General features: G+C 41.7%; 3 protein-coding genes across 4 annotated transcripts in view; 1 reads left to right on the top strand and 2 right to left on the bottom strand.

The window, feature by feature from the left end:
* The window catches only part of POP1 (POP1 homolog, ribonuclease P/MRP subunit), a 40,474-nt gene extending 17,470 nt beyond the window's left edge, over positions 1-23,004 (bottom strand). Inside the window, exons 1-11 of one of the 2 annotated variants that reach the window (XM_050940697.1) lie at positions 22,832-23,004; positions 19,766-19,912; positions 17,792-17,980; positions 15,463-15,638; positions 13,913-14,161; positions 12,510-12,597; positions 11,928-12,115; positions 9,332-9,582; positions 9,088-9,181; positions 8,007-8,118; positions 7,376-7,495 (exon numbers count right to left, since the gene is read on the bottom strand). In XM_050940697.1, the coding sequence (XP_050796654.1) occupies positions 7,376-7,495; positions 8,007-8,118; positions 9,088-9,181; positions 9,332-9,582; positions 11,928-12,115; positions 12,510-12,597; positions 13,913-14,161; positions 15,463-15,638; positions 17,792-17,980; positions 19,766-19,910 (1,612 nt within the window). In that variant the 5' untranslated portion in view covers positions 19,911-19,912; positions 22,832-23,004. The remainder of the gene's footprint in view (positions 1-7,375; positions 7,496-8,006; positions 8,119-9,087; positions 9,182-9,331; positions 9,583-11,927; positions 12,116-12,509; positions 12,598-13,912; positions 14,162-15,462; positions 15,639-17,791; positions 17,981-19,765; positions 19,913-22,831) is intronic. The other variant, XM_050940698.1, reaches the window with a different exon arrangement.
* Positions 1-23,034, top strand: part of NIPAL2 (NIPA like domain containing 2) — a 434,384-nt gene that overhangs the window by 135,674 nt on the left and 275,676 nt on the right. The window lies entirely within an intron of this gene.
* Positions 1-23,034, bottom strand: part of ERICH5 (glutamate rich 5) — an 801,722-nt gene that overhangs the window by 732,846 nt on the left and 45,842 nt on the right. The window lies entirely within an intron of this gene.

Genomic DNA, 23,034 nt, shown 5'->3' with positions numbered 1-23,034 from the left:
AACTACTTTCTCTGTGCAAGAGCTCAATCAGATGTGAGCTTCTACAAGATCTTTAAGTGCCTGTACTTGTATGGGTTGCTGCATAATCAACTGTGTTTGTAGTCAAAACAGTCTTCCCTGTACAGAACTGGGTGCATGGCAAGGCAATGAAGATTGTGGTAGCCCACACACCTGACAGATCATAACGATGAACAAGAGGATAATAAGAAATGTTATTTGCGCTACTACATTTCAACAACAACATGTACAAATGTATGAGATTTTATTTTACTCTTTAGATTGTTTTGAGGGTTTGAAGTCAAAGAAATCCAATTTTATGTCTTGAAATAGAGTAATTACATTAACAGAACCGACTGCAAATATTTCAAAATGGTCATTTTAACATGATGGTGTAATTGTTTATCCCCATTTCCGTGGTGATAGCACCTCTTAACAGCTACACATCATACTTCAGCTTAAAGAGGACATAAGTTTTCAAATGATGTATGACATGAATGTGTGGAGAGCGGATACATTAAGTCAACCAGATTGGTGTCTGCTGCTCACCTAATATGCCCACACAATGCTCCACTGAAGGGGACTTCAGATGTGGTCGCATTATAGGACCACTGTAGATTGCCATTGCCGTGCCCCTATCTGCAAAGATTCTGTACAATTAATAGGGTGGGGAAGGAACAGTAATTCTTTTATATTTTTGGCACATGCTTCTGTTTTCAGTGGGCTAAGGGGAATCTAAATGTTTATATAAAGGTGTTTTGTGAGAAGTGAATTAGAGGTAGTCATGTTTTGCCTCCAATTCAAGTTGGCGGTAGAAAAGAGATTCAAAGTTCACACCTGAGGAGCTGGTAGAGAAAAAACCTGCTGCATTACAGATGCTCGCAGTCATCTTCTTTTGCCCTTGCTCCTCAGAAAGGCATTAACAATAGACAGTTAAACTTCAAAGTTGCTAGTTTGTCTCAGAACTATGATTGACATTGTTTCTTTAAGTGGATTTTTGGAATTACATTTTACCTATACATAATCCTAAATTACCTGTGAAAAACAGTGGTAAACCCTTTGTTGGGGAACAAGTGTGAAGCCAGTTATTTAGGGTAATTTAAGTTTACAATCAGACAGACCTGTTAGCAAATGCACTTTTTATTGTCTGTATTTATGCACACCAATATGCCCTACCAGGTTAAAATATATTAAGGACTTTAAAAGAGATTTTTTTTTTTGATCTAATGAACTATAAACTGAAATATTTAAAAAAGAAAAAGTGCCATTGAGTTATATTTCTTACATAAATACATTCAGAAGTTATGTTCTTGTGGGGCTTCTATTAAAATTAAATTGGAGTTACATATGCAGTTGCATTTATACAGCATTAAAGATGTGCATGGAGCTTAGAAGGCAATACAATAACTGGCCATGTGAAACACAGCCTAACAACTTGATGGCATCTCTCTGCCCGTAGCACAGTAACTTTTTCAGAATCCATGCTATCAATTCCAAAGTTTCAGAGAATCCTGTAGGTATCAAAAGGACTGATTTTGGTGATAACTGGAAAACACTGATTTACACTAAAACCAGGTGAGTAGCCTCCGATATCACAATCCCACAGGGTGCTTCTAGATGCTGAGGAGAGGAATCAGGGGACCACAGAGTCCCTAGCATAGGTGGGGTGGGGGATTGAGGCCCTTAGCATGAGGGGGAAAGAAGAGAATGGATTCAGAGCCCCGGCCTGAGGGGAGGAGGGCATGTGGTGTGATTTCATTTGAGGGTGATTTTTCATCTGTAATCACTTTCCTATGATATTAGGCTTAAACGTACGTGTTTTGTTTTATTTTGCTTTGGTAATTTACTTTGTTCTGTCTGTTATTACTTGGAACCACTTAAATTCTACTTTTTGTATTTAATAAAATCACTTTTTACTATTAACCCAGCATATGTATTAATACGGGGGGCAGGGGGAGAGAAGAGAAGAGAAACAGCTCTATCAGTGTTATAGAGGGTGAACAAGTTATGAGTTTACCCTGTATAAGCTTTATTCGGGTTTACTGGGAGCTGGGCATCTGAGTGCTGGAGACAGGAGCACTTAAGCTGTTTTCAGTTAAGCCTGAGGCTTTTCGGGAACACAGTTCAGACCTGGGCCTGTGTCTGGCTCGAACCAGGCAGGGCACTGAAGTCTCAAGCTGCCAGGGAAAGCAGGCTCAGAGGTAGTCTCAGCACATCAGTTCGCAGTTCCCAAGGGGTTTTCTGTGATCCAACCCATCACAGGGGGTTCAGAAGGTTAGTTAGTGGGATGGAAGGGTGGGACACAAGGTTAGAGGTAGAGCTGGTTGTAAGTTTCTGAGGGAATGTTTGTCTGTTGGAAAATGCTGATTTGTCAATGTGGAGATATTCCAGGGGAAGGTGTCTCTTTTGACAAATTTAGGACACCAAAGTGGCTGGCCTGGCTTCCTGCCTGCCTGCTAGCAAGCCAACCTGGAGCCCCTGGTGTGTTCTGCAATGATCTCAGCCTATAGAAGCAACTAAACATGTTTTTCCTAGTAGTAGTAGTAGTAGTAAATAGAAAGACAAGATAGAAGCCACAAGGAGAGCACAAACTAACTTAAGTAGAACACAATTTGACAACATATGTTGTTTGTGTGCAAACAGAACATACAAGATGCTGTATTTTGATGACTGGATTATGTTCTGTATTCTTTTCCATCACACACATGTAAAATTCTTATTTTGAAGAATTATCAATTAAAGACTTCCCTGAAAGAGGTGGTGAGTCCAGCAACTATAATCTCAAACATATATATTTTCTACGAAGAGTGAATGAGTTAGTGGGAGGATTTGGACTGTCCACAGCAGATACCTCTATTTTAATACGAGGCCCAGTTCTTGATAAGGGAGGCCCACCGTAGCAGGAAAAAAATAGGTAGCAAGCTCTTCAGCATCTACCAGGCAGGGCTGGGATGGCAGTAATGGCCCCTACAGCTATCTTAGGGGTAAGGATCAACAGCTCCCTCCCTAACCCAATGTCTAGCCAACAACTGGTGGAGGGGGCAGGAGGGATACCAGTGACTATTACTCCAGTCTTGAGTAACCCACACAAGGGAGGAACAGGAATCTCTGGGGTTTCCCTTTCACAGACACAGACAAGCCAAGAGAGGTTGCAAACAGCCCCTCAGATCTGCCTGTCTATGGAGTATGCCTGTCCCAGTCGTTCAGGATGAGGAGCAGGAAAGCAGCCACCATTTTCACTGCCCAGCACTGAATATTCTCCATTCCCTCCTTACTGCTACTGGCAGGATTGCCCCTGGCCTCTCTTCCCCTTGCTGGGATGATCTTTTTGTCTTCTCCCAAGAGAAGAGGGCTGTATCTGGCTACCTCCTCTGTTCCCAAGTCTACCCCCCTTTATTGGCATGGAATTGTTTGTGTGACAATAGGGCGGGTAGTGAAATTCTTTGAGCGTGGTCTGGGGCGGGGGGGAATCAAAAGGGCTTACCAGATACAGCCAACCTTCTCCTCAGCAGATAAAAGGACAATCTCCAACAGGGAACAGAGAGGCCAACTGCATTAAGAAGTGGATGGGAAGAATAAAGCTCAGGAGCAAGGAAAGCAGCATCTGTTTTCCTGACTTCCTATGTGACAGTGGCTTTTTTGGGGAGAAACTGGCTCACCTACTAGGGAGGTGAAGAGGGCTAGGGACCTTTCTTCTGTTTCCTTGCCAATTTGTGGGGGCAGGTGCTCCTTAACCCTTCACAATACTGCCGGTCCCTGACTCTCCTTCCTGGGCAAGGGAGGGCTCTAGTTCTAGTCTCCCTTACCTTGTAACTGATGAACTTCTCTTCAGCAGTGGGACTGTCCCCCACTGCTCCTGCCATCTGGAGAGCACTCTCTCAGACATTGTAAGCAAGATGCAAGACTTGGGTGTGGCCACTCAGAACAACTAAATCTCTTGCCCTTCCAAACCAAATGTTTTGTTAATTGATCCATATTGGGTTATAGCTGACCTGGTTTCACTATTTTAGCCTACAAGGAGTGGAAGAAGGGTGGGATTAGCAAGGAAAGCTACCTTAGTGAGGTCAGAACATGTAGGGATAAAGTGAGAAAGGCTAAAAGCCATGAAGAGTTGGACCTTGCAAAGGGAATTGAAACGAATAGTAAAAGGTTCTATAGCCATATAAATAAGAAGAAAACAAAAAGAAGAAGTGGGACCGCTAAACACTGAGGATGGAATGGAAGTTAAGGATAACCTCGGCATGGCCCAATATCTAAATAAATACTTTGTCTCAGTCTTTAATAAGGCTATTGAGGAGCCTAGGGATAATGGAAGGATGACAAATGGGAATGAGGATATGGAGGTGGATATTACCATGTCTGAGGTAGAAGCCAAACTTGGACAGCTTAATGGGACAAAATCGGAGGGCCCAGATAATCTTCATCCAAGAATATTAAAGGAACTGGCACATGAAATTGCAAGCCCATTAGCAAGAATTTTTAATGAATCGGTAAACCCAGGGGTTGTACCATATGACTGGAGAATTGCTAACATAGTTCCTATCTTTAAGAAAGGGAAAAAAAGTGATCCCAGTAACTATAGGCCTGTTAGTTTGACATCTGTAGTATGTAAGGTCTTGGAAAAATTTTTGAAGGAGAAAGTAGTTAAGGACATTGAGGTCAATGGTAATTGGGACAAATTACAACATGGTTTTACTAAAGGTAGATCGTGCCAAACCAACCTAATCTCCTTCTTTGAGAAGGTGACAGATTATTTAGACAAAGGAAATGCAGTAGATCTAATTTACCTCGATTTCAGTAAGGCATTTGACACAGTTCCACACAGGGAATTATTAGTTAAATTGGAAAAGATGGGGATCAATATGAAAATTGAAAGGTGGATAAGGAACTGGTTAAAGGGGAGATTCCAAAGGGTCATACTGAAGGGTGAACTGTCAGGCTGGAATGAGGTTACTAGTGGAGTTCCTCAAGGATCAGTTTTGGGACCAATCTTATTTAACCTTTTTATTACTGACCTTGGCACAAAAAGCGGGAATGTGCTAATAAAGTTTGCGGATGACACAAAGCTGGGAGGTATTGCTAACACAGAGAAAGATCGGGATATCATACAGGAAGATCTGGATGACCTTGTAAACTGGAGTAATAGTAATAGGATGAAATTTAATAGTGAATAGTGCAAGGTCATGCATTTAGGGATTAATAATAAGAATTTTAGTTATAAATTGGGGACACATCAGTTGGAAGCAACAGAGGAGAAGGACCTTGGAGTATTGGTTGATCACAGCATGACTATGAGCTGCCAATGTGATATGGCCATTAAAAAAGCTAACGCAGTTTTAGGATGCATCAGGCGAGGTATTTCCAGCAAAGATAAGGAGGTGTTAGTACCGTTATATAAGGCACTGGTGAGACCTCATCTGGAATACTGTGTGCAGTTCTTCCCATGTTTAAGAAGGATGAATTCCAACTGGAACAGGTTCAGAGACGGGCTACTAGGATGATCCGAGGAATGGAAAACCTGTCTTATGTTTTCCATGGTTGGAATGAAAATGAAATGAAAGGAGATTCAAAGAGCTTGGCTTCTTTAGCCTAACCAGAAGAAGGTTGAGGGGGGATATGCTTGCTCTTTATAAATATATCAGAGGGATTAATATTAGGGAGGGAGAGGAATTATCTACGCATAGTACCAATGTAGACACAAGAACAAATGGGTATAAACTGGACACTAGGAAGTTTAGCCTTGAAATTAGATGAAGGTTTCTAACCATTAGAGGAGTGAAGTTCTGGAACAGCCTTCCAAGGGGAGTAGCGGGGGCAAAAGACATATCTGGCTCTAAGATTAAGCTTGATAAGTTTATGGAAGGGATGGTATGATGGGATAGCTTAATTTTGGCAATTGATCTTTGATTATCAGCAGGTAAGTATGCCCAGTGGTCTGTGATGGGATGGGATCTGAGTTACTGCAGAGAATTCTTTCCTGAGTGCTGGTTGGTGAGTCTTGCCCACATGCCCAGGGTTTAGCTGATCGCCATATTTGGGGTCGGGAAGGAATTTTCCTCCAGGGCAGATTGGCAGAGGCCCTGGAGGTTTTTCACCTTCCTCTGCAGCGTGGGGCATGGGTTGCTTGCTGGTGAATTCTCTGCAGACTGAGGTCTTCAAACCGCAATCTGAAGACTTCAATAACTCAGACATAGGTTAGGGGTTTGTTATAGAAGTGGATGGGTAGGGTTCTGTGGCCTGCATTGTGCAGGGGGTCAGACTAGATGATCATATTGGTCCCTTCTGACCCTAAAGTCTAGGACTCTATAGTAAGGGTCAGGGATACAGCAACATATTAAAAAGGGATGTGAATGAAAAAAAGGTGGACAAAATGGTAAATGAGGTAGACTGTTCCAGGCACACGAGTTAGAAAGGAAGACAGATACAAAGGGGAGGCCTGTAGAACGAAGATAGCAGATGAAGGTAGGAAGGGAGTTTTGTACAGCCCTGACAGGAACCAGATGAAGACTGAGTTTTCCATGGAAGGTTTGTGGATGGAATAGGTAACAGTCTAAGTGACAGGAAGGAAAGATTGTTTTAGCAATATTCTGTAGGAAGTCCATTAAAAGAAAATATTTCCAAGTCTCTGGGGCCTTATAGTTCTCCTATTCTCTGCTATTAGCTAGCTTACTGCTATGTTCCCTTAAGTGGACAGAACAACCATGGCAATATTTTATTATTCCTTAACTCAACATGCCTACATATTACTAAACTTATATAACTCCCATTGTATGTAACTGCTTTCACTTTGAGATACTCAGATTAGTCTATACTAGACTACTGTGACATCATTTTAATAAACTTGTGAAAACAGATACATTAGATTATAAAGTGTGCTTTGTGTTTTTCCTGTCTGGCTTCATTAGTTCCCCTTTCTCAAGTAATAAGCTTTTGCAGTTGAGTTTTAACCTCCAGCAGACAGGGAGTTTAAAATGGAAACACTAGATCTTTTCTTGTACAGATACAAGCAGTGCCACTATGATCAAAGCAGAAAAGAAACTGGCAGTGTTACATCTTAACTTTTAGCACCTGGTTGGCCTTGCCAGGATTCGAACCTGGATCATCTGTATGGTTAGACAGAGGCTTCCACTGAGCACAAGACCAGCTTCGGTGCAAATCCCTTCCTTACAACTGCTATCCTTAAAGCTAAATAGTTTTCAAGTAGTTTCTGTTCTCACATGCAGCAAAAAGGGGGTTGGAATTGGAGTGTCATCAGAAAAGAATGACAACATGCAATACACAGAAGCGTAGACTAAATGGAAATAAAGCGCAGGGCATAAATTGGATCTTGTACCCTATCCTGTTTTATTATAGTCACAATATGAATTAAGCACTTTACCTTGATATTTTTCTGGATTTGGCATGGCTTTTGACCTCTTTTTTGGCAAATTCACTCGAGGATCCCCAACAGTCAGGCCCAGTATTGTACCTGCCGCAATTTCTGATGGAGAGCTTATGCCTTTAAAATACACATCACCGTGAAACAGAAATTATCAAACAGGAAAAAAAAAACAAACAAACGATGAACTGAAACAGTCTTCTCTGTATTCTTTACTTGATATATATATTTGCCTTGGAATTGGATACCTTTGCAAGCCTGAGAGGCAACATACAGTTTAACATGTATTTTTGAAGAATCACTAATAGTTTAATAGACACCCAGTATTGGAAACAACGGTAGTAATGTTAGTTAAGGTTACATCACGATTTGCACTTAGCGCAGAAATGAAGTAACTGTTTCACACTTTAATGACCGGATTTATTCTCCATTTTTAGCACAGTAACTCTAGAGGACAACTGAATTTTCCATGTGTTTTTAAAACCATACAAAATGTCAATCAACTTTTTCAGAGGAAATAAAAGGCATGAGACAGCAGTTAGAAGCACTAGTTGTGTACCATGTCAGTTATTAAACTGTATCATAGTTTGAAGATTTCTATGTTTCCTTCCTCAAATCCCCTACTACATACCTTGCAACAACTCAAAGATGGCTTCTTGACGTTGATGAAGAGACACCCTCTCAGAATTCTTGCAGTTTTCTACCCACCAGTTGTTAAGTTCTGTTTCTGAATCTGCCATCTCCTGGAAAACAATGATTTCCTGTGAGGGAGGCTAAGTGGCCTCTGAAGGGTTTTGCAGATCCAAACACTGACTTAATTTTCTATAGTATTTGTATGTATATGTACATCAAATAAATTACCACAAAACATGCTTTTCCTCCTCCTCAAATTTTGAATGTAAACTTCATTTTTACTGACATCTAATCTGGAAACTTGAGTTTAATTCCTATAATACTGCATTTTCCAGTCTTCCTTCAGCAAAAAAATCAGCCAGTTTAATTCTTTGACCCAAAACTGAAGAATCAGTAACAGTCTACAGCATTTCCTCAATCTTTTTTAGGTCAGTGACCCCTTATTCAGGTCAGAGATTTGTGACACCCTCCCACCCACCTACGTTTACTATAAAACAAAGTGTTAAAAATAAGAGAAAAACAGTAAGCCTGTTTGTGTGTTTCAAGAAAATACTAGACCTTAAAAGGGTAAGGGTGTGCACGAAAACAGATTTTTTGCTTTAGACTGTAACAAAAATTTTCAACGGCTCGCAACCCCTTTGATTGCCTTTCATGACATCCTCTAGGGGTGGTAACCTGCTGGTTGAGAAACACTAATCTACAGTATGATAGAGTGAACCTCGAATCTGCCTGACCATCTTATGAATGTTGTAATATATGACTATTCTGAAAACCCGAGTGCTTGCTCCACAGCAATGAGGTTTTGTTGGCTTTAATTTTTTACACTTGATTTCTTCAGGAGCCCCCCAAATCAGACACCTGAATGGAAAGTATTCTTTAGTCAAATACAAGTTATTGGGCTCAATACATTGGTAGTAACTGGACGAAATGTAATAACCTGTGATAGAAAGGAGTAGGTCAGACCAGATAATCTAATGGTTCCTTCTGATCTTAAAAAGTCTAAGTATGAATTACTGGTATTACTATTCTAGTGACATAGCCTGTGCATCACAAGACGTGTAAATTGCTGATTTCCTTACAGTTTGGATAGAAGCAGTTTTCAGTGCTTCTGTAAGGACACAGTGTGAGAGTGGGCCAATCAACCGATATCGAAGAATCTCCATGGTCAAATCACTGAAAAAGATAAAAATACAAAGTGTGAAACTAAGTATTCATTCATGCAGTTTGTATGAATAGCACATCAGTCAACAGGATTTTAAAATCCCAGAGATTCTAGCTAATTTCAAGTTCTAAGGTTAAAAATTTCTGGTACTACGAATATACCTGATCACAACGCCAGTAGTCTGTGATGTCCAGCAGTATGACTGAAGTGGAACTCTGGTTCCATTACCAATGATTTTTTTCACTGGCACAGCTTTTTCTCCTTCATTGTCTTCCCTCTTCCTTTTCTTGCCGACAATCATAACTACATCTGTTTGTTTTTCTTCTTGAAGCAATGTGACAATTGGTTCAGGGGAACAGGTTTCTACAGGCTCTGAACACTGAAAGACTGTTTTTAGCTCAGTCAGTATGTCCTAAGGAAAAAAAAAATATATTGAGTTTGCATTAGCAAAATTAGCAATTTATTTGTAAGATACAAATCTAAGATACAGTTTCAGAATTATGTTGTGCTGCTTTTCCTTCCTATAAGGGTTATATTCACCTCACTGCCATTTTACATGTCCAAATCCCAGAATCAGGCCCCACGTAATTCATAAAGCCCCTGCTCAGCTGCCCTCAAACCCTGTAGGCACTTAAACTCACTTGGCACTGCCTACATTTTTGCAGTGAAAGTTCCCTGGGTACTTATGTTTCTGCCTCCGAGCACATGCACTGCACAGCCACACCAGGTGTCCAGATACCTAAGCCTCAGAGCAATGCACAAACTGAGAGAAGACAGGTGTTCGTCCACCCAACTTGCCTGCGGGGCCTGATCTGGAAGCATGTTCAGATGTCAGCTACTGGATCAGGCTGATGTAGAGAAGCATATATAAAATGCTGGGTTGGGGCAGGAAAGAAGACAACCTCCATCATGATGTTTAACCCAGTGCTTAGGGTACCTATGTGGGAGACCCCTGGTTCAAGTCCCTTCTCCTCCAGCGAGGGAAAAAGGGACCTGAACTGGGACTGGCCACCATTAAAGTAAGCGCTTTAGCCACTAGGCTGTGTGACTGTCTGAAGTGGGACTTCCTGTCTCTCTTGTTGAAGCTGTTCCAGTCTGGATAAATAAATGAATCAATCACTCTCCCTCCACCCCCTCCAGTAAGCACGAGAACAACTCTATAGTCTGGGGGCTAGAACACTCCTTTGAGAGGTGAAATATCCAGGATCCAGTCCCTCTGCTCCAATGAGTTTTTGGACAAAGAATGTGTGCTAATTACAGAATTTTAAGTTATGTAGTTAAATGCCAGACCACAAAAAAAAAAATAAAGTTCCTAGCTCAGCTTGTTATGGGTGGGGTCGGGAAAAACAGTCATCACTACTTCAAGCTTACAATTAACTATTGCATTAGGAGACACGGCAACAAGCCAGAAGGAATAGAGAAAATTCTAGTAAGAACTTATTTCTGTGCAAGATCAGCCACCTTTATAATTTGTAATAGAGTAGTAATATAGGGTTTTCAGGACCCAAGTCAATTGCTTAACTAATATTTAAAGTCAATCTAATTAAGGTTGTTTTTAAGCCTCACTGCCACTTAAACAAAACACACACAACAACAACTGTTTTATGGCTTTTGTTCAACAGCAAACACATCTACAAGACTAATGTATTGTACTTCCCTAAAGTACTAAACAATATGAAAATTGAGATTACAGTGTAAATTAAGTTATTTTAACTCCTTGGTCTGACTAATACAAATTACAACTGATTAACTGAAAAGAGAACAACAACTGGTAAAATCATTGCATGAACACAGTCAGCAAATCAAATCACAAGTTAACATAACACCAATGATTAAATAGCTTATTTACAGTCTCTATGTAGTTTACTTAGTTTATATTTTCCTTTATGGAAACAATGGGGTTAAGTTTAGAATATTTTTATGTACCCAAGATTACTACATATCATTAGAGATTAGATTTGCATTTAACCTGTACTAGGGGCTTATGCACACATGCTATTACTATGCCTCATCCACCTTCCACATACACATATACAGGACCTCCCCAGCAATCTTCTGATTTGAATCAGAGAAACAAGTTTCAAACCACAACCACATTGTCCAATCCTGGTCAAGTGAGGTCAGTCTGACCTTTGGTCCATTCTTGCAGCCCTCCTTCCTTGGGTACTGGTTCTTTGTCACAGCCACAAGTTCAGATGCTTTTCCAACAGGAAATGACTACACCACCAAAACAATCCTGACTCCCTTTATTTAAGTCAACAGTTAGGGCTCCCAAATGGCTTCTTGGTCATTAAGGCCTGGCCATTTTCCTGCACATGACTTATGATTCATTGTTCCCTACCCATACACACATCTCATGCTTATACTTTCTCAGGGCCTGAGATCTCATGACCACAGTAAGAAATTCTAGAAATGTCATCTTGTCTGGGAAACTCTGAAAATTTATTTCACTATCAAAGCTCAAAGCCCAAGCTGCTTCAAAAGCTACTTATTAAATTCCATTAATGTAAACTTACTAAAAACATAGCAAATGAAAATGTATACATAATGTCTACATTACTAGAGGCCTGTGTGTCTTACAGGATGCAAGAAGAAACTGGAAATTGCTTTACTTTCTTTGTGCGCCCATATACCACACTCAGCTTCCCCAAATCCATCAGAAAGTTACTGCATTTCAGATTTCCCAAAGAGAAGATTTCAAAGAGATAAAAAGCCTGAAGTTCAACTATGAAGAGACAAAAAAAATATCAGATATACCTGCTTAAGGGATGGATGTGTCCAGATCCACAGCTGTCTAGTTTCAGAAGTAATACCCGACACATGCTTGGGTTTCCAAATGAAAGTAATAGGACCAAGCAAATCCTCAGGGTAGCGATCTGCACGGTAAAGGACCAGAGAGCCCTGGAGCCTTCCAGACAGACAAGGCACAGCAGCAAAAGTTGGTCCTGGAGAAAAACATATGCACATAAAAAGATTCAAAAAATAAATCAATCAATCATCTATTTCAAAACCTTTCTACAAATGGACCACCAGCAAGAAGCTGCAACCCATGCGGCCTGATCCTGGTGTAAAAAAACATTAAAATTCTCTCCCAACTGACAGCTGAGATTCTAACAAGACTCTTATAAGCTATCCCAACTCTAGTACCCACTACTTTCCTCCAATCATCTCCACAGAATGATTTTTCAACGACTTAATATAACCAGAGCTCTGAGGTGGCATTGTTACAAGAATTCAGTTTATACTGCATTTTTATTGTACTGCATTTTTCTGCACCATGCGTCAGATTTTAGTCTCTATAAGCTTAGTTTCATTTTAAAATATTTATGGAAGTTTTACCTGTATCTATACTACACATCCGAGCAAGCACCTTCAGAAGCTCTTCCTCTTTTCCATTCAACTCCAGGCAACAGTAATATGATAAATCCTGAAACAAAAGATACTTTGAAGTTAGAATTGGTTTAAAAACAAACTCTCATAAGAGATGCTAAACAGATAACTTTCAAGACTTTTATCAGACACAAGAGCTTAAATAACTTAACATTAAAGTCAAAGACACATAGTAATTTGAATTTTGCTTACTCTGTATTGTTTATTTAAAAGAAAAAGTTTGACCTCCTTTGCTAATTGCCAGTTTTGATTCCACAAGCATTTCTTATGTAAGGCCCATGTAGTAAGAGGAGGCCCTGACATATAAATTTCGGTATCAGAGGCTTGAACTAAAGTAATAGTCAAGACTTTGCTAACATAAAGCAAAGTGAAGCTGTGAGCCAGAGGCTGGCCCTGCTCACAGAAGCTGGCAAGGAAAGGGCTGATGCTGCAAGAAGATACATACCTAAAAAGGTACTGAACACTAGATATCAGAACATTCACATGCTTGCACATTCCACACAGATAACAAGGAACAGGCTGACCCATCCCAATGACAGGGCCAAAAGGGTAATATGATTGATAGAATTGTTTTGTTCGAACCAACATGTACAAGGTGAGAGGCAGCACCTTACTACGTAGAGGGTTGCACCTCAATACATCAGAAGTGATGTGTAACTTGTTTGTACCTGTGTATAAGAATGCATCCCTGGGGTGGTGTCTTTGTCCAGCTCAGGGGGCAGTGGAAAGTCCCGCCACTGACTGAGCCGAGTCCATTGACCCTGGGCACATATTTGTAGTATGCCCTGAATTAGATTAAGAAATCTACAGGGAACTACTACTGTGCCCAATACAGCAATAAACCTGGTCGACGTGCCTTCGTACCTTACTAGAGTCTTTGGTCATCGGGGGTTCTCTTTGGGTCTGCTGTGTTAGCTATCTGCGCAGAGCTGGGACAGCACACAGAGGGAACACACACACGCAGGCGAGTGATATCAACATTGAACAGAGCACCACATCGGTAGCATCTGACAACACTCAGGGCCTCCTCTTACTACAGCCCAAATGGTCTGAGGTTAGACCAACAGAGGAAACAAATTCCATGATAATGTTTGCCATAGAGAACACCCTCTTTGAGATGCTGTCCTAGGGATTAGTTTCCTAGCTTTTATGGTGACAAAGTCTGTTTGCTTCATTCTCTTTCCCGCCAATCATTCTCCACCTCACAGACATTTTGTAACATCACGTATTAATAGCTAGTAAATTATACATGCTTCACTACAAGAGTGCTCTAGTGAGACAGCTATTATAATTTAAAGGTAAACTGCTTAGTCATCTTGGCAAGGTAAGCGAAACTGTTGCAATCATGATACCTGAAGAAGGCAGTGTTTTGTCATGGCTCGGTAGCAAGCCCTATAGCTCTTAGTTGTGGGTCTGTCTCCTAAGCAATATCCCCATTTCTTCACCATATGAAATCTTTTTGCATGCCAAATGTGTGTTTCCAACCAAATATTCTTCTTCTGCCTGCGATTAAACTCCACCACCAGGTTTATATGACGCCTTCGAGCTTTTCGGCACTTGTTCTTTGAATGCTCTTTTTTCTGATGCACAGCTTTCTCTGCCTATGTTTTCAGGAGAATGGACGATATTTTCAGTGACAAGATTGAAAGCACAAGTAAGTTTCTATAGAAGAGAATGGCTGTTCTAGATTAGAGGACGTTGAACATTGCTAACACATTTATAGCTTAAACATATGGTATAATAATAATTTATTGTTCATCAGTAAGATTTTTTTAATTTGGAGGAGAGAAATCTCATTTTACACACTTACAAAAAACCAAAGCCTGCTAGCCTTCACCCAAGAACATTGAGGTTAAAAGTTAATTTTAGAATTTTATCAAGGAAAAAAAAAGTTTGATTGCCTATTGTCCAAACTTCTGCACAAAAATTCAAATATACTACACATTGATAACTAATATACAGAAAGACCGAGGGTGTTGAAAATCAGTCTTCAAGTGCACCAGCAGAGTTGAATAGAGAATCCTGCACTATTCATGACTGCTGCCAGGGTTTATTACAGCTCACTCAGGAAATCCTGCAGACAGGTGATTTTTAGCCTTTGCAAATAGATACTGGTCTCTTCAGACAAGTGGCTGACAACTGTTAGCACTTATAATTAATTTTACTGTATATCAGACCATATGGGATGTCAGAGGTAGATTTAAGGATACTGAGTGCCCTTGTCCTTTTCCTAAAGATTTTTGAATAGCAATATACCTTTAAATCATTATCTTTAAGGATAAGCTGAAGAGAACCTGAATTGCCAGAGGGGCATCACTGAAGTTTGAGAACCAAGTCACTTCATTTATTTATTTTATTTTTAATCAAAAGACATGAAACTGAGTTTTTTGCTTTTTGGCTTTAGGAGTCGTCAGTCTTAAAGTTTAAGTCTCCTAATATACAGGTTAAAGGCATAAGTGACATTAGAGGACACTGAAGGCCACACCATACAGAATAATACAACATAATATATTAGTATAAACATCTGTATTTTGGAAAAAAATTATTTGAAATTATATTCGGAGTTCAGAATCTTTGCAGTGACAAGATCTTTTGATTTCAGAACCAGTCATTTTACCAAATACAGATTTGTTTAAAGATATAATTGATTGCTTTAAAGTGATGGCTGAGGGCTCCCGTGAATAAGTATTTCACTGCCGTTTAGTCAGTCACCCTTAAATTACTCAGAATACACATTAGGAATGCTAGGGTTCGCAGTGGTAGTAACAAGAAGTTTGAGGAACCATGCACACACTAAGAGCAGGAAGGGAAAAACAGACAAAACATTATTTAAAATTAACCAAACGATGCCGTTTAGAGACTTGTCATATTTAGACACCAAATGCTGTAAGTGAACTTGTACCTCTTTTCTGGCAATCTCACGGAGCCGTCTAGGTAGGCGTTTAATATTGTGACTCATGGCCCGTCTTCGCATGTGCCTAGGCAGAGTCTGAAAAACTAATGAATTGGAAGACTTCTGTGTAACTGCCTTCAACATAGCACTGATTTCAGCAGCACGGGCTCGAGCAAAGGTAGATGCTGAAATGAAAAAAAAACATGCAGAGGTGCTATAATGGAAAAATAATTAAATGAGAGGCTTACCTTTTGCTTATTTTGTTTAATAACACAAGCGGATACAAAAGTTTTGCAGCAATAAAGTTTGCACTTTTAAAATTGTGTAACTATGGAATTGTAGTACGTTGTTGCCATAACTCACTAATGACTTACAACATTAACTTTTGTTTTGTTTAGTAAACTACTCAAATAGTTGTACCCTATTACTGAAATTTCAGTATTTTGATGTTCTCAGCAGAAACCAGTCATGCAGCACATGATTCTAAAAGCCTTGCTGAATATTTTCCTTAGATCACATTTAATTTAATTGAAAATGGAATTTATATAATTTGTTTTGAGCGTTCAGAGCCAAAAAAAACAACTAGCGGTGAGGATAGCCAAAAGGGCAGCAATTACAGTATTGCAGAATGTTTAAAAATTCATTGATAATCATGCCTGCCTAACAGATAGCACTGATTTTGCACTCTGATTCAAGTTCACCAATTGATACAGTATTGCCAAATCATGTAAATTAGTGTGTTTTATGTAAGTTAGTGCTTTATTTGCCCCTTTGCTTCCATATTTGAAGGCTTTTCTCAAAGAAAAACAGCATTTAATTTATGTGAACATAAGAATGCCCGTACTGGGTAAGACTAAAAGTCCATCTAGCCCAGTATCCTGTCCTCCGACAGTGGCCAATGCCAGATGCCCCAGAAGGAATGAACACAGCTGGTAATCATTGAGAGACACTATTTCCCCTTCCTGCCTGCCCAAGTACCCCCATTTCCGCAGAATGAGGGGAAGGGAGGGGAGACAGGGATCAGAACAGAGCAGGAGAGCTTTCAGTGAATGCCTTAAAGAGACAATGCACAGCCTCTATCAGAAACTTCCCCAACAGCCAGCACACCTCATCTCTGTGTCACGCCCACACAGTTTTTCACTCTCCCCTCCCAACATATACTTGTATTATTGTTGTTGTTACTTCTTGGTACTTCCTGCAATGCACATACATTCTCTGTAATTTTATTCTTTCAAAGTGTGTTATTTTATGTTTTTGACTGATCTATGCATTTCATAGTTTTTATTTCTCTCTTACACTTCAATTTAATTTTTTGAGTAGTGAGTTCTAAAATGCCTAACCTGTCCTGGCTGAAGTAATTATCCCTATAGTAACTTTTTAAACACATATATTCTATCTAGGTTTTTTGTTTCTACTAGTGGCGCACATCTGCACATACCTTGGTGCGCATAAAATTTATTCCACACATGCATGGAAGAAATTAGAGGCAACATTGCACCATCCTTGCCCATCCTGGCTAATAGCCATTGATGGACCTATCTTCCATGAATTTATCTAGTTCTTTTTTTAACCCTGTTATAGTCTTGACCATCACCATCACAACATCTTCTGGCAAAGAGTTCCACAGGTTAACTGTGAACCGCATGAAGACATTTATTTTGTTTTAAACCTGCTGCCTATTAATTTCATTTCGTGGCCCTTAGTTCTTGTGTTATAAGAAGGAGTAAACAACACTTCCTTATTTACTTTTTCCACAGTAGTCATGATTTTATAGAGCTCTATCATATCCCCCCTTAGTGGTCTCTTTTCCAAGCTGAAAAGTCCCAATCTTATTAATCTCTCCTTATATGGAAGCCGTTCCCTACCCCTAATACAATGGGGAAGGTACTGCTTGGATAAGTAAGGTATGCACCCACAGGGTTCAGGCATGTTCTTATCCTACATGCCTAAGCAGTGCCTCGCAATCTACACTGTTGATTATATCAGCGCTAGAGGATGTGTAGCATATGTCTTCTACATACTGCTGAAAGTGTGCAGTACAGACATATCTTAAAAATGTAGGTCCATTGACATCATTCATTTTTCTAACCTACAAAAATCCACAATGTGTACATCTTTGTGACTAAGTACATTTATATCCACAATACTAAAAAAGTGGCTTAAAGATTTAGTGTTAGTTTCAATCCAGAAGAGTACTTCTACTGAGGGGAAAAAACCTGATAAAACGGAAGTATGGTCTCAGTTCTTCCAGATTTTACTATCATTTAAAAACAAAAAGCCATGGACCTGAACCATCAGTCCATGGTAACTTCTAGCAAAAATTTCTCTGGACACTTACCTGTTACGTATTTAGGCATTTCTTGAGAAACATTCTGGCGTCCTCCTCTCCAACCTCCTCTTCCTCTACCTCTCTCAGCTCTATTTTGCCCCTTAGAAAAATATTGTTCTTTCCTGTATGAAGGTCCAGGAGAATGATGCTGATAGTTCGCAGGAGTTTCAGCAGCAGAGACATCAGGATGGAGATCTGCTAGCACATTGAAAAAAGAAACAGAGGAAAAGTGAAAACGCTATTAGGCCAGCCTGAATAAATGAGCAAAGAAAGTTTTTCTAGCATGTGAAAATACAAAATCTAGTCACATGCTAGAAAAAAACTTTATACATATTTGAAGACTCTTATGAAAACAATGCATTGAAAGTACAAAGGTAAAGGGCTGCATTATTTATAACGCTGAACGGAGAAGTAAAAAGCCTTGCTCTGTTCAACAGAAAGCCTCCAGTAGAATAAGCAGCTATTTTTACAGGATAAAAGTGGAGTCCAGCCCATTCTTTGGCCTCAATACCATATTAGATATGCCAGCATGGAACCTACTGCCCAGTCCCATTGACTAGAATAGGATTGTGCAGAGGTCTGCGGTGATGGCTCCCAATGCAAGATCCCGGCACCTGACTGGATGAACTGGTGTTTTGCATATATGGGGTTCTAGAAAGACAAACAAATAGTATTTTCCCCTTAATTTACATAGCACACAATCACGTGTTTAACTGGGTTTTCTCACATAAGCTATGGAGATATATAAAGGTATCTTTCTAGGTTCTTTTGTCTACCTTAAATATATTGTTACACCTGTGTTTTTGTTAAAAGTACTTGTGTTTCACATATACAGTCTTATTATTTTTAAGAAAGGTATTAATTTTGTGCCACAAGTTAAAGCACGTTTTCGACACTGGAGATCCAAGCCAAGATTTTTCAGTAATGGGTGTCTGAAATTAGGATCCTACGACACAAGTGCACAAATAAGTGGCCTGATTTTTCAAGTGTACTGATCACACAATAGTATCCACTGAATGTTTCAATATGCCTTCAACAAGGCTTCAGGAGACTAATTTTTAAAAAATCTTGGCTATGGTTATAAGCCATCTTAGGTCTCAACTGGCTAAGAGTTGAGTGCTTTCAGCATAACCCTCTGTGATCATTTACTTATGTCAAACATTCCTCTTACAATTAGCTGCCTCCAAAGAGGCCTAGCAATGAAGCAGCAAGAAATCAAGAATGAGGAACATTAAGATGACACCAACAACTTGAAACTAGTCAGTTTCTAAAGAAAATTAGAAGTTGCTTCAGGTAATACTCCTGACCATAAGTCCCTCTATCAAGTTTTGTGGTTTTACAATCACAGCTTTCTTTTTTTTGAAGAAGTGTTTCTCTCTTCTCTGTGAAAGGCCTATTCAAACAGGAACATGTTTTGTGTAGTTGGCTTTGTTACTTTCACTAAATGAAAAAAGAGAAAAAAGTCATTTTTCATTCAGATCCAGAGTCTGTAAGCTTATGTGATCTCTTTAAGAAGCAGTGTGTTTAAAAAAAAGAAATCATAACTCTCACTTTTTAAGTTGATGGTATCCCTTTAAAGAAGTGCACGAAACCTTGCACAAGGCTGGCCCTAAAAACATAATGCTATCAGTCCATCTGTTTACAAACATTTAATGTACCTAATTAGGTGAAGAGAGAAAGTACACCTCTACCTCGATATAATGCTGTCCTTGAGAGCCAAAAAATTTGACCGCATTATAGGTGAAACCGCATTATATCAAACTTGCTTTGATCCACCGGAGTGCGCAGCCCCACCCCCTCAGAGCACTGCTTTACCACATTATATCCGAATTTGTGTTATATCAAGTCGTGTTATATTGAGGTAGAGGTGTAGTACCACCGGTTCCAAAGCACTAAACACTGACCCACATACAAAAAGATGACAGCTGGGAAAAAAATTATTTGTATTCAATAAATGTTGAATGAACTTCACACATTTCACACCTGGTTTTGGAGTTTGAAATGATCTACTTCCCCCATTATGGTGCTGTATTCCACTATGACATGGTCCACAATCAGAAGATAAGGTGACACTGGCAGGCTGATTTCTCATTTTCTTGGCACGTTTCTTCTCTCTTGCATTAGACATATCTGGCAAACAAACAACAAAAAATTCAAAAAGGAGACCATCAGCACATGTAGTCGTCTACTTGGCATCACAAAGCAATACCCAAAGCCTTGTTTATGCACACAGATCGTACCATTCACCTTTACACCAGTACAGTTAAGTGGTACAACTTCCCCACACGTTGCTGCAGTTCTGTTGTTATAAAAGTGCTTTACACTGGAATAGCTAATCCTGTAAGTCAGGGAAAAAGCAACAGGCTACAGTGGTATAAATAAGTGAGCAGAATTCAATTTTTAAAAAATATTTCAATAGATAACATCCATGATAAGTTTTAAGCATTTTTAAATTTTATCAAGTTAAGTTTTCAGTTCAACAAAATTATGGGGAGGGAGAGAGAGAAAATAACCTAATAACAGTAAATGATGAGATTCAAAGAGTTAAAGCTTTTTAGCCATTAAAACACAAAACCACCACCATCACTCATCAAAATATTCTTAAATCAAATTAATAAGTTCTCAGTCATCTATAAATTTCAGTTATCAATGGAAATTTTTTTTTCCATTTGTGGGTGTATGGTAAAATCAACACTTATAGATAAATCTAAGCTTGGAAGGATTAGTTTTCTAACGCACCTTTACACAGAGAAATGCATCCACACTAGAAATTGAACCAATTTAATTATTAAACCCTAGCAGAATAGTTTTACTAGCACAAAATCAGTGCACACACAAGGCATTAAGGAAATAAATAAATTAAATGAAAAACTGAAAGTAGATTCTTTAAAACAATCCAGCCACTGCACAAAATATTTGACAGGTTTGATTGCATGCTATATAGAAACCATTTTATAATCTATGCCACGGGTTGGCAACCTATGGTAAGAATGCCAAAGACAGCATGCGAGCCGATTTTTAATGTCACGCTGCTGCCTGCCAGGGCCTCGCTCAGCCCACTGCCAAACCCCGGCAGCGGGCTGAGCCGGACCCCAGCAGGCAGCAGCATGCCATTAAAAATGCTGCCTGACCCAGCCCGCTCTTCTCCGCCCCTAGCCTACCGCTCTCTCTGGCAGGGGCAGAAGCAAGCTTGGTCCTGCCAGCAGCATGGCAGGCTCCGCCAGCAGCCAAGCTTCCTCCTCCCCCGCCTCTTCCCCCAGCATCCTGCATCAGGCCCTGCTTCCTCTCCCTCCCTGCGGCCGATGGCCCTTGCAAGGGAAGGGAGAAGAGCAGCCCCAGTGCCCTCGCTGCTCAGACGAGTAAGGAGGTGGGAGCAGGGCCTTGCGGAAGGAAAGCAGGAGCGGGGCGAATCCCTCCAGCCCCCTGCTGCGAGCCACTCAGGGCAGCGGGCTGGGATAACCCCCCGGTCCCAGCCCACCACCTGCCAGCCTTCTGCCCTGACCCCTGCAGCCCCCCTTGCACCCCAGCCCGCTGCATTCACACACACCCCCACAGCCCCATCCCTGATTCCGGCACCCTCCACACATACCCAGCCCCCTCACACCCTCTGCCCTGACTCTTGCACCGCCCCCCACATCCCCACCCTGAACACCAAATGGGAGCTCCTGCACCCCCCTCCCCACATTCCCACCTGCACCCCTCACACCAAATGGGAGCTGCCCAGGTAAGCGCTCCACACCCAAATCTCCTGCCTCAACCCTGATCCTCCTCCCTCATTCTAGCTCCTGGCCAGACCCTGCACCCCAACCCCCAGCCTTGTGCTCAGTGCACCCCCACCCTCAGCTCAGTGCAGAGAGAGAGGGGAAGAGAATGGGCCAGAACCAGGGAGAAGGTAGGTACTCGCTCTATGTGGGCAGGGCCAGGATCCCAGGCTGGCAGCAGGCTGAGCAGGGCCGGCGGCTCGGACACCAACTGGCAAGGGGCCGGCAGCCAGAACCCCAGACTGGCAGCGGGCTGAGCAGCTCGGCCCGCTGCTGGTCTGGGGTGCCATCCCCGCTCAGCCTTTCGCCAGTCTGGGGTTCCCGGCTGCCATCCCCGCTCAGCCCGCTGCGTTCCCGGCTGCCATCCCCGCTCAGCCCGCTGCGTTCCCGGCTGCCATCCCCGCTCAGCCTGCTGCGTTCCCGGCTGCCATCCCCGCTCAGCCCGCTGCCAACTTGGGGTTCCAGTCACAGGCCCCACTCAGCCCGCTGCCGGCCTGGAGGAATAGAACCCCAGGCCAGGAGTGTGCTGAGCAGGCCAGTGGCTTAACATCAGCATTTTAATTTAATTTTAAATGAAGCTTCTTAAACATTTTGAAAACCTTGTTTACTTTACCTACAACAGTAGTTTAGTTATATTATATATAGACAGAGGGAAACCTAAAAAACGTTAAAATGCATTACCAGTACGCAAAACCTTTAATTTAAGTGAATAAATGAAGACTCGACACACCACTTCTGAAACGTTGCTGACCCCTGATCTCTGACAAACCAATCCAAATCCCAAAATGAACTTCATCTGCTGCTGAAATGGCTGAAGCAAGGCACGAGGCATTTAGTAGGTGCTTCCCATGGAGTGAACATAGTGAAAGGGGTAAGGAGGAGGGGCACACAATGCAGGCGTCTGACCTTCGCTTCCTGACTCAGCATGTCGGATGCTACAAGCACAGTCCGCGGCCGGGACGACTGCTAGGGAGCCATCCCCTCAGGGGCTAGCGCTGCAATGCAGGCACAGGACGCCCAGGGAGGGGCCACAGCACCAGCATACAGCCAGAGTTGGGATAATCGGCACAGGGCCAGAGCAGTCAGGCACTGCCAGGGAGAGCCGGGCAGGGCACCAGCACGCGGGGGGGGGGGGCGGCCAGGTACCCCCCGCCCAGGGAGAGCCCGGCAGGGCACCAGCACGCGGGGGGGGGGCCGGCCAGGTACCCCCAGCCCAGGGAGAGCCCGGCAGGGCACCAGCACGCGGGGGGGCGGGGGCGGACACAGCACTGAGGCCCCCTGGCGTTACCTGAACACGGACTGGTGCGGATGCCCCGAGTGGGAGCAGCTTGCTTCGGCCTCTGTCCCACCAGGCCGTGCCCCGTTACCGCTCTCCCGGCACTACTCGGCTCCCCGGCCTCTCAGCCCACCGCAGCCATGCCTGACCCGCTGCCGCCTTGAAAACCGCGCACGCGCATAAGACTTCTTCAGGAAAGACTACATCCCCCAGTA

The sequence above is a fragment of the Gopherus flavomarginatus genome, chromosome 2 (assembly GCF_025201925.1).
Source record: "Gopherus flavomarginatus isolate rGopFla2 chromosome 2, rGopFla2.mat.asm, whole genome shotgun sequence".
In the NCBI taxonomy this organism is placed as follows: Eukaryota; Metazoa; Chordata; order Testudines; family Testudinidae; genus Gopherus; species Gopherus flavomarginatus.
Note: the sequence above shows the minus strand (reverse complement) of the source record. Positions and strands in the feature narration are given on the sequence as shown.